At 41.3% G+C, this 12,210-nt stretch overlaps 1 protein-coding gene across 1 annotated transcript in view; it reads right to left on the bottom strand.

Moving 5' to 3' along the window:
• Nucleotides 1-12,210, bottom strand: part of Dgkk (diacylglycerol kinase kappa) — a 132,697-nt gene that overhangs the window by 5,979 nt on the left and 114,508 nt on the right. The window contains exons 18-25 of the mRNA XM_047537008.1: nt 10,999-11,106; nt 7,929-8,025; nt 7,549-7,656; nt 6,553-6,666; nt 6,075-6,209; nt 4,758-4,918; nt 4,041-4,182; nt 2,815-2,901 (exon numbers count right to left, since the gene is read on the bottom strand). Of these exons, the coding sequence (XP_047392964.1) occupies nt 2,815-2,901; nt 4,041-4,182; nt 4,758-4,918; nt 6,075-6,209; nt 6,553-6,666; nt 7,549-7,656; nt 7,929-8,025; nt 10,999-11,106 (952 nt within the window). The remainder of the gene's footprint in view (nt 1-2,814; nt 2,902-4,040; nt 4,183-4,757; nt 4,919-6,074; nt 6,210-6,552; nt 6,667-7,548; nt 7,657-7,928; nt 8,026-10,998; nt 11,107-12,210) is intronic.

Here is a 12,210-nt window from a genome sequence, read left to right on the forward strand (position 1 = left end):
TCTGACTGAAGTGAGATGTTGAGAATTTTTTTTCATACATTTGTTGGCCATTTGTGCTTCTTTTGAGAAATTTCAGGTTAGTTCTTTTGCCCATTTATTGATTGGGTTTTTTGTATTTTTGGCACTGAGCTTTTTGAGTTCTTTATATATTTGGGGTATTAATCCCCTGTCAGAGGAGTAGCTGGCAAAGACTTTTTGCAAAATATGGAAAAGAAGGTGGTGGGGCTGGGATTAGGTATCATAAAGATATAGGGAAGACCAGTGGAGTAGGAGTAGAAGGAGAGGGAGGGAGGAAGGAAGGGAAAGGGGGAAGAAATATGGAATAACTTTAATAAAACCATGTTATATTCATTTATAAATGTAGCAAAGGGAATTTCACCTTCATGTATATGTAGGAAGTACCAGTCAAAAGTAAATTATTAAAGGACTGAAAGGAAGATCAGTAGAGTGGGGGAAGGAAAAAAGGGGGCAGGGGAGGAAAAGGGAGGAGGGAATGGGAATTGAAATCAAATTCCCTAAATGTATGATTTTGTCAAAATGTATGTATAATTATAATGCTCTGATAAAAAAGTAAACAAGTAAACAAATCTACATCCCCTGAATGTCCACCAAAGGCCCATGTGTTAAAGCCTTCGTTTCCAGCTTGGCACTGTTGGGAAGCGGTGGACATTTTAATAGGTGGGGACTAATAGGAGGTCTGGTCTTTGGGGGTATGCCTTTAAAAGGGATAGTGGAATCCACCCTTGAAGGGGATAGTTAGATCCCAGCCACTCCTCTCTCTCTTTCATTTCTGGTCATGAAATAAGCATCTTTGCTTCCCACACACTCCCTGCTATGATGTGCTGTATTGCCACAGTCCTCAAACAGTGGAGCCAATGGATCATGAAACCTTCAAACTGTGAGCCAAAATGAACCTCTTCTCTTTATATGTTGATTATCTCAGGTATTTGTTACAGCATCATAAAGCTGACTAACACAATCCCATTGCCAATACCGAACAGCTTACTTCCCTCCTTCTTCAAGGGAAGGAATAACACAAAAATGAAACAAGTCTTATCTTCATCCCACCTCTATGATAACCTTTCTGGAGATACATATTCATTCTTAGTTAACTGCTGCCTGCCTTCTAGCCTCATTTGAATATGTGTATATGTGTGTGGGTCTTCACCAAATCCTATGGAGTGGGAGCCTTATAAATCTTTTGGAGGCCTCCACCCCATGGTATGGTTTGCTCATTTTGGGTTGTAGGTTGGTATAGACCACCTGTCAAGTCATGAGCCTCAAGAAAGCCTAAGTAGCAATGAGAGGTCAAAATCCCATATTTCCTGCTGCCCAAACTGGCAAGAACACTGCGTTCTGCCTATACGTAAAAAGTACTCCTATTGCTGTTGTTTCAAGCTCAAAGAGCCTATCTTGGGGATTAGATGCTGGGACATCCTGGCCTGATTGCCTTAGCCACTCTGCCTCCTGTGCAGTGTGCCAATTAGATGTGCAAATGAAAAGAAAAAGTGGATATACGTCTTGCAATTTCAACTCAGAAGCCTTTCTTCAAACAAACCTTAATTAGATGAGAGGCAGGGAGAGCAGCTGCCTCAGGGCCTTAGCAGCTGACCTCAAGGTGGGGTGGTCATGATAGCTTGCCTCATTAGAGCACGCTCATCAAGTGTGCCCATGGGCTTTGCGTTCTGAGAAACATGCATCTAGCCTTGTAGCCCCCAAACAGAGCGTCAGTCTCTTTTCCCTCTCACTAACAAATACTATCTATTGAGCCACTATTCCATGCCAGGCCCTGCCAGGCACTTGGGATAAAATAATTTGTTAGATCCACACAACAATATAGAGTAGGGATTACACTTCATATTCTGTTGATATGAAAACTAAGACCCAGAGATGCAAAGTCACTTTGCACAGCTAGTATTATGAGTTGAATTGGGCCACCCACCAAAGATATGTTGGAGTCTAAAGTCCCAGTACCCTAGTACCCTATGTGGAATAGGGTAATTGTAGATGCAATTAATTGTTAGGTTGAGGTTATACTGGATAGGGTCAGCCCCATTCCATTATGAATAGGGTCCTTAGCAGGAGATGGCCATATGAAGACAGAGGCATGCAGGGAAAATGCTATGTGAAGATAGAGACAGAGATTGGAGTGATGCATCTATAAGCTAAGGAACATCAAAGATTGCCAGCAAAACACCAGAAGCTAGGAAGAGGCAAGGAAGGAATCTTCTACAGGTTTCAAGGGAGCACAGCCCTCCTGAAACCTTGATTTTAGACTTCTAGCTTCCAGAATTGGGGGACAAAAAGTTTCTGTTGTTTTACATCACCCAGTTCTTGGTACTTTGTTATAGCAGGCTTTGGAAATGAATATAACTAGTAAGTGGCAGATTTGGGATTTGAGCCCTGAGCCCCCCTAATTTTCCCACTATTTCATGTTGCCTTCTTTCTTTCTATAAAGAAATATATAGAAACTTGAGAGATGCAGAGCAGCTCAGAAGAGCTCACTCTTTTCTACTGCAGTTGTATCAGCTATGATGAGAATACCCTACTTTTGATTCACCTGGTCTGAACCCAGGAGACATTTGTCAAAGGAGAGGGAGGGACTTTCTTTCAAGGGTATGGTAGTCCCTATGGATTAACATAACCTATGAAGTAATACAAGCAGTGACAATCCCAGGTGACACAGCAAAGACCACCAGGCAAGCACCTGCTCCAAATGATCCCATATTGCTAGTGCCCTTGAACCAAGCACAGATTCTTAACATCATTCAATAGGATTCATTGCCCTCCCATGCTCCAACCCCCTGCACTCACCAAGTTTTCATCCAGGAAAGCTTTGGTGTCATCGTAGAGCCCTTTAAGACTAAATGTAACATCTACTGCGTCATTTCTGCTTAGAGTCTAAGAGAAGAAGAAAGGACAAGAATGGAAGGGAAAGGACAAAGATAGAGGAGTCATTGGTTAGTAAGCATGCAGCTGGCTTCTCTGGGAAGGGAGAAGCAGGCTTGAGTAGGACATGGCTGTAGGTAAAAAAGTAATACTCAATATATAGCATTACTAGTAGAGTATGGGCACCAAGCACTCAGAACTGATGCCAGCTGTCTACTGATATAGCTGTATTGATGTGCCCTACAAAGTGACATAGCACAACTTGGCTTTTGGCATCACTGATTGGGTGCAGTAGTACAGGAAAATATGAAATATGCAAACCAGAGAGTAAATTTCAGGTCACTTGTCCCTAGGCTAAAACCACCTTTCTCATGGCAGGTTCAGTTAGGCCCAATCATCTCTCTTCTCAAAACTCCAGGCCTTGGTTTCCAGGGCTCTTCCAACTAAGATCTGGCCAAAAATAAATAGTTAACCCATATTTTTAGCAGACTCTGACCCTATTGTATTTATTCTAGCACTAAAGTAACATTTATTTTACTGTGCTGGGGATCAAACCAAAGGCCTCTTGTATTCTAGAAGTGGAAAAAGCCATAGGATGGCTTGCTTATTTATTTATTTATTTATTTATTTATTTATTTATTTGCAGTGGTGGGGATTGAGGCCAGGGCCTTGTGCTTGCAAGGCAAACACTCTACCAACTGGCCTACATCTCCAGCCCAGGATGGCATATTTAAAATAAATGTCTAATCTGGTCCTTTCCTTCAAGAAGGACACCAAAACACCCTGGAACATTGGTTTCATTTGCAGGTGTTACTTTATTCAGTTATACAGGGAACCAAGAGATAAATAAGGCCCAAGGCTAAGTTCCTCTCCATTCATTGGCCATTTCTCCCCTTAGGCTGGTGGGGTAGTTAACTATCAGGAAAGAGGGCTAGTTCTCAGGATGATCAAATTTATTGTGTGATTCCCCCAGCAACCATCTTGGCCCTCTGACAAGTCAAGATATGCCTGCCTTCCTGTCCACTCTATCCATCAGTTTCATGCCATATAATTTGACCAGTTTCTTCACCTAGCATCTGGTTCTTCTTCCCTGTTCATCTCCTTTCCTGTTTAGTGTGACTCCATTCCTTCATCTGCCCCTTTCTCCTTACCTCAATGGGAGTACAGGGAGCTGCTCCTGCCTCATTGCCACTATCTTGGCCATAAAATATATCATTCAGGATGTTAGCACTGGCATTCACAGAATCCATAAGGACAGACACATGCTGGTGGACCTTGCTGAGGTCATTGAGTCTGTAAATAAAGCAAGGACAGATAGATGAGCTGGGAATTTAGCATTTCTGATATGGAGTGCTGGTGGGTTGGGCCAAAAGGGGAGAAATGAAAATCCTAGGTATTGGATTTGGACTTTTTACTCCCTTTTGTTATTTTTGCTCTTCTCAAGGGAGCCACTGATACTTGAAAATGTTTCTACTCTTCTCTACATATTCACTTTTGTCTAACCTGAATTAAGATTCTAGGAAATTGAGGAGAGTGGGAGACTAAAATAGGGGAGGGGTTGCTGACTCCAGAAACTCCAAGGCCCTTCTGATAATTAAGAGTAAGGATAAACACTCTTTAACCTGTTGGGTCTGGGGCAGTAGGAAGCCACCAAAATTCACCTCTGTGCCTATTGGGAAATTTCCAAACTGGTTTATTGCTAAGTATAAGGAATATTTCCTCCATGGATTGTCAGGGGCTCAGTCAATGTTCGGAGCACTAGGTGAGATGCCTGAGGCCAGGCTCCCCAGTTTCCAGCAGACAAATTGGCTGCTTCTCCCTATCCTTTCTTGAGTTTCCCATCCTTGTATCTAGGCCAGTCCACTTACCTGCTAATGAGGTTTTCTGCAAGCCGAGCTAAGTGCTGCATCTGGGCATACTCCTCATCAGAGAGGCTATCTTGAGATTCCTGGGAGTCCAGCTGGGGTTGAGGGGCAGCTTGAATTTCAGTATGCTTGCATGCCCACATTTTCATTGAATTCTCAAAGTCCTAGAGATGAAAATAGTGGCATGCCCTAAGAATTGCTGTAGCTAAGAAGGTACATGACAGGTATGTCTATGAGTCTGACATTTGTGGGTAATGTGTGGGTACAGTAGGTAAATAGGGAATGAGGGTCCTCTGTCCATTCTCCTGTACACCTGTCTATACAGCTACCTATCCTTTTCTTCAACATCTCTTCTGTACTAGACACTTTTAGTTTTGGTTTTGTCATCAATATGCTGGATCATAGGACACCAGTCTTGAATCAGATGTCTGCCTTCCAGAAGGTACTATATGAGGGCATCATGACAGATAAAAGAGTAGAGTACATTTCATGTTTTTTTCTTTGCAAAATCTAAGCAATATGTTGTGATAGAGTTTAGAGCCAGACATACCTAATCCAATTTTCAATCATACTTCTGTCATTTATCAATTTTGTGGCCATGAGCAAGTTATTTAACGTCCCAAAATGGAAATAAGTGTATCCATCTCAGGATTGTTTGGGGGATGCATGTGAGGCAATACATGTAAATTACCCAGAACAAAGTAAACAGCTTATAAATCAGATGTCCCATTCCCTCTTTTACTGTTTCTATGGACTGTACACAGGTCAGAGTAGAAGACAGCCTCCTAGCACTGAACAGCTATATGTTCAGCAATAATGACTCCTTTGTAGCTTCAGAAGATTTGGGTGAAGTGGGCGACATTTATGAATGCAGCATTTTAAGGAAGCTTAGAGGAAACTAAAGACCATCAATGCAAATTAAATATATTGTTGAAAGATCAGATTTCTCTGTTGCCATCTAAGATCTAAAGTTCTCTGAGCATTGGAGAGTGGAAGATAACTTTTGTCTAAAACTACAGAAGAAAGCTCCTTGTCTTGCTCTTTTGGACAGAGGTTTGCAAATGTCAATATATATCAGAATGCCTTGAGGAACTTGTTTACAAATGCAGGCTCCTGAGTACCACTGCTCCCCATTCTGTCCAGTAGACCTGGTATGGGTCACAGGAGTATGCATTTATAACCAGCACCCCAGGTGACTGTGATGAAAGGGCCATGGAGCCCTCATATGAGAAATTCTACTTGACTGCAAATATTCAGTAGTCATATGACAGCTATGGATAAAGCAGTGTGGGAGCCCAATGCCAGCCTTTCCCCTCTTACCCGATCTCTCATCAGCATCTGGGCAGCATTCTTGTATCTAATCTTGATAATACCTGGCCTCTGGACCCAGGCCTCCCCATCCACCTGCACTGGGATACCTTCTTCACCATCAATGGTTATCATCAACTCACGGCACTGCCAAAGAAGAGGAGAGGAAATAGGGGAGAAAAGTGAAGCAACCACTACAGACCAATCTGATAATCTCACAATTGTGTCCTAAATGTGTGCTTGAAGTAGCACTAGCAAAAATATGAATTAGATTATGCCAGAGAAACACCCACTTCCTATGAGGTATTTGCCCCTTTGGTCTCTGCTACCCCTATTTCCAATCTCAGCCAGCACCTTGATACCCATCAGATAACCTGCGTCCTCCACTCTGAAACTTTTATGCCCAATTAATTCCTGGGTTTACCCCCACATCCTGGGTTGCAGATGGGAAACTCAACTCCTTTCTGGTACCAATCTAACCCCTGCCTACCTGGGCAATGCGGTGATGATGCAGGTTGATGATACGGGACATGGCCATCTGAACAGAACCAAAGATTGCCACCACCTCCAGCTTCCCATCATCTATTGCAGGAGCCTCATATTCCTAAGGAGGAAGACTGTATCACATTTCCCACCCTTGAGAAACCATACTTTGTCTATAACAAACGAGGTTGTTTTGAAAACTCTCATTGACAATTTTCTAGTTCAAGAAAAGTGGAAAAACTGCATTATTAAAAGGAGAAAGGAAGAAGTGAGGAAGCTAATCTGGGTAAAGGACACTGAGGTCACCACAAATCTTATCCACTTTTGAGATCATAACTCAGTCAGTTTCTTCCCTGTCCAATCCAACATTGTAAATCCCCAAGGCCAGTCTTATTGGCTTCGTGGCCTTTTTGGGTGAGTGCAGAGGAAAGGGTTCATGGCCAGTTTCACAGGAGATTTTATTGACAGACCTCATTGGAAAAAAAAAAAAGAACACAGTCTGGATACCATCTGAGGACCTGTCAATCTGAAAAGTAAAAATTTTAAAGCTCAGGCAATACCTAAGAGTTGACCTAATCCTGAGGTCTTTGGTTGATTCTTGTGCTCTGGGATGGCAATTACCTAAAAAACCAGCCTAGCTGCGTGTGGTGGCCCATGCCTGGAATCCCAGCAGCCGAGGCAGGAGGAGTGCAGGTTTGAAGCCAGCCTCAGCAACTTAGCAAGGCTGTAAGAAACGTAATGAGACTCTGTTTCAAAATAAAAAAAAAAGAGCTGGGGATGTGGCTCAGTGGTTAAGCTCCCTTGGGTTCAATCCCTGGTACCTAAACAAATGCATTAAAAAAATAAACATTGAGTCTCTTGTTGCTGCTAATAGAAGTTCTCAGTCTCTGACCTTTCCCCTCATTGTCCACTTACCACTGCAGTTGACCAACCCTCCTTTCTGAGAGATCTCAGCAGGGTCGGTCATGCCTTTCTTCCACCCCATTCCTTGTTCCATACTCACCGTGGTCGCTGTGTTGCTTCCCCAGAAGTTGACACCTCCAGCATAACTGGTAATGTTGAGCACTACAATGCCTTGCAGGTTTGGCAAGGAGATGGCTTCTCCATCACACTGCAAGAAAAGATAAGTTCTCATCAGCCGACTTTCAGATAACAATGTGAAGGGACATTTAGAGAGATGGGAAAGGCTCTAACTTCTCTTCATACTATCATTTGCTTATCCATATAATAGAAATTCCTCATCTGGCCTTTCTCCCACGAGCTGTGAGTGAGGATCACAGATAAAGCTTGGTAATAACCAAGGTTATAGTGGAAAGTTGATTTCCAAGGCCATGAGGTTTCCTTTCTCCATGCCCAGGAAGGATTACTCCATTTTGTACTAACCTCTAGATGCACTCGTTCTTCCAGTTTCCTATAAGAGCGCTGTAGAAGCTCCTTGCTTCCCAGAAGGCCATACCATATCTTGTTCTTAAAGCGGCTGCTATGGGAAGATAAAGATGGTCATAAGGTGAATAATATAAAGATAAATGGAGCCTGGGCATGGTGGTGCACACCTGTAATCCCAGCGGCTCAGGAGGTTGAAGCAGGAGGACTGCAATTTCAAAACCAGCTGTAGAAATTTAGTGAGGCCCTAAGAAACTTAGTGATACTCCATCTCAAAATAAAGAAAAAATAAAATAAAAAGAGCTGGGGAGGTTGCTCAGTGCTTAAGGGCTCCTAGATTCAATCCCTGGTACCAAAACAACAACAACAAACCAAACCTGACACAAGAGGGGCTGTTGGGATAGTGTAACTGGTGTTCTTATGCAAACCCGTGCAGAAATGAATTCATGGGCCTTGTTGAAGTTTCAGTATCCTTTTGATGGATAAATTTTCCACTTCTCCTTGCTGCTAAATATTGATCCTGACTTGGAAGGAACAGGCTATTTCCCAAAAGCAATGCTCATAAAAAGCCGTGAGTCTAGCTGGCTGATGCAAACCAGTTACCCTGGCATGTGCCATTCCAGCAGTGCAAGATTTCAGCTGCTGAGAATCAATTTTATATGAAATATCTGACTCTTGGACTGCAATTTTTTGAAGCAGTGACTTTTCTGACAAAGTGAAGGGCTTTTCCCAACACCAGTGCCTTATATTAAATACTTAGCTGGGTTTAGTAAGGATATTTTAGATAATGTGCCATTGGAGAGAATATGAGACAGTAAGAAATTGGGAGACATAGGATGGTGGTGGAAAGAACAGGGTCCTTCTGACTGTAGAATCTGATAAAAACAAGCAGGCAGCCTATAATCATCAGTATTGCTTACTATGAACTTTTAAAGTGTAGATGCAGAAATGAGCTACCACATGAGCTACCACAGGGGATGAAGGATTTTTTGTTTTTGTTTTCGTTTTTTGTTTTTGTACCAGGAGTGTTTATCATATCCCCAGCCATTTTTTATTTTTATTTTTTTATTTAGAGACAGGGTCTCACTGAGTTGCTTAGGGCTTTGCTAATTTTCTGAGGCTAGACTCCTGCCTTACCCTCCCAAGTCACTGGGATTATAGGCATGTGCCACCTTACCCAGTCAGGGAATGAGTTCTGAAATGTAAGAAAGCTAGCACAAAATTATTTGAACTCTATATGAAGCCAAAATTTTTCTGGGCACTTTAGTTTCCTTATCTATAAAAACAGAGGTTTCATTATCTGGGAATGTAAAACACATAGAACAACCAAAACAATTCTAGAAAAAGAAAGGCAAAGTTGAAGGACTTTCATCTTCCAATTTAAAAATTACTATAAGGCCACAGGTATTAAGGCAATTTGTTACTTGCATAGGATAGGTATATAGATCAGTGAAACTGAAGAGTCCAGAAATAAACCATTACATTTACAGTCAATTGATTTTTTTTTTTTTGGTACTGGGGATTGAACCCATGGGTGCATAACCACTGAGTCACATCCCCAGCCCATTTTTATATTTTGTTTAGAGACAGGTTCTTGCTGAGTTGCTTAGGGCCTTGCTAAGTTGCTGAGACTGGCTTTCAACTCATGATTCTCCTGCCTCAGACTCCTGAGCATCTGGGATCTATTTATTTTTGACAAAGATGCCAACACAATTCACTGTGGAAAGGATAGCGTTTTAAAAAATAATGCGGTGCTGCTGGGCTTGGTGGTTCACACCTGCAATCCCAGCAATTTGGGAGGGTGAGGCAGGAGTATTGCAAGTTCGAAGCCAGCTTCAGCAAAAGCGAGGTGCTAAGCAATTCAGTGAGATCCTGTCTCTAAAGAAAATACAAATAGGGCTGGAATGTGGCTCAGTGGTTGAGTGCCCCTGAATTCAATCCCTGGTACCACCTCCCCCCCCAAAAAAAAAAATCATGGTGCTGGGATAATTGGATATCTTCATGCAAAAGGATGAATTTAAACCACATCATATACAAAAAACTCAAAGTGGATTGTAGACTTGAATGTAAGAACTAAAAATAAAATTTTTTCAAAGAAAACTTAGGAGCAAATTTTCAAGACCTTGGGTTAGGCAAAGATTTCTTAGATATGGCATTAAAAGCATAGTTCATAAGGGAAACATGTAAACAATTAGACTTTATCAAAATTCAAAACTATTTTACTTTAGAACATTTCACTAAGAAAATGAAAAGACAAGCAATGGACTAGAAGACACTATTTGTAAACCACCTATCTGATAAAATACTTGTTCTTCACCCCTGGTCTGTTCTGAGAAAGACATTCTAACAGCAGTGGCGGGGGTGGGGTGGAATGGCATGCATCTTTTTATCTATGGTTTCAATTTTTAAAAATATTTTTAGTTGTTAATGGACCTTTATTTTATTTATTTACATGCAGTGCTGAGAATCAAACTCTGCCTCACACATGCCAGGCAAGTGCTCTACCACTGAGCAACAACTCCAGCCCAATTTATAAGGACTCTGAGGCTGCCTTAGGGTATATCTGTAGAAGAAATGTATCAGAAGTTGCCAAATGGGCCAATACTTGATAGGATGAAATCAATAGGTCTAGAGGAACCAGGTTAGGAATACCAAAAACAAGTAGGGGGATCTTTGATATTCTGTAATCTTTCCAAGTGAAAGCAGAACTAAAACTCCTGTTAGAACCTACTTAAGCTCTCCCACACATAAGAGATAGGTGATTTGCTGAAATGAGTCAATATAATCTGTTCTCAACAATACTAACACAGGAAGCTATGTTTATGGCAATTCACAGGTTTCGACTATGACGAGAACCCCAAATTCAGGATGCCAGTGCAGTCATCACAGACCAGCCCAACATTTGGAGCAAGTTGAACAATTAGGCTAGTATTCGGACTAGTGTATTTTACTTTCCAAGGACCCTTTTCTTTCTGTTGCTTGTCTGAGGTAAGGGATGTAGTAATACATATGTGTTCTCATTGCATGTTTGCATGTAGGAAGGGGAGTTTTTGTTTTTGTTTTTCCTTACTTGTATTGTCCTGGATGTTCTTCTCTTCTGGTATTGAACTCCAGAGAAATTTTAGCATCCAGTCCAATTCCAAAGTAGTTGTTCATGACACACTTTTCTTTGAAGCGTCTGAAATGAGCCAAGGAAGAGGACAGAATGATGCAGGAAGGAAGTGATGTTGTCATTGGGTTGTAGACTTCATCTGCCTGATGGAAAATCACTGAAAGAAGTCCTCCTCTACATTAAGCACAATGCATAATGCCCTTGAGAGTCACATTTGGATGTCCTATTGTGTTAACAACTAGCCTGTCAGCTGTAAGAGGGTTCCCAGCCAGTTGGGAAGCTTCAATGGATTGGGACTCAGTAAAAAAGTAACATTCATGATCTTAGTCATCTTTGGAGGCCTCAAGTAAGAGTGACTCATATTTTTCCAAATATAATAGAGGGAAAGAGAGTCATTGGCTTATTCTCATAATGAACTTTTGAGTCTACCACATACAAATGTATTATGGCAGTTAAATCTGCTCTATTGCTTTTAGTGACATCTGACTTCTTTGTAATACTTTTCATGTCAAAAGGCAGAGTGACCACGTCTGCAGAGGGAAAGACTTATAAAAGAGGGCAGATGCACTCACCAAAAAAGCCAAGTAGAATTTTGAGTTTCCTGCATTCATATAGGGTGTTGACATCAAAACTATTGGGGTGCTAGAACCAGGTCATACCAGTTCATATAAACTGATTATGCATATCCGTTCCCAACTTTATGTTCAATGACATTATATTAGTGACTTGAAATAGGCCATGATGGAAGGTTTATACCAAGATTAAATCAGAGCTTCCCTCTCCCTGAGAGCTGGTTTTGAACACTTGCTGGAACACTATGTATCAAAACTCACTGAGTAAAGCCAGTGATGAAGTGGACTGGTGTGGGGATTGGAGATAGGAATAAGAATTGTTTTCTTAAACAAATTATTTAAGAAAACATAAATAATTACTAGTTGTGTTCTTTTGAGAATCTGAAAATGGATACAGTTCAGCTATCGAATCACAGATAACTTTTGTATTCATTACTCAACTGAGCCAATATCCCTCATATGAAATTAGCCTTCAATCCTGAAATTGGAGTTTCTCTAATTGATGTCCAACCGATCTTCTTTTTTATTTTTTAATATATTTTTTCAGTTGTCAATGGACCATTATTTTTATTTACTGACATGCAGTGCTGATAATTGA

This window comes from Sciurus carolinensis, chromosome X (genome assembly GCF_902686445.1).
Source record: "Sciurus carolinensis chromosome X, mSciCar1.2, whole genome shotgun sequence".
Classification (NCBI taxonomy): domain Eukaryota; kingdom Metazoa; phylum Chordata; class Mammalia; order Rodentia; family Sciuridae; genus Sciurus; species Sciurus carolinensis.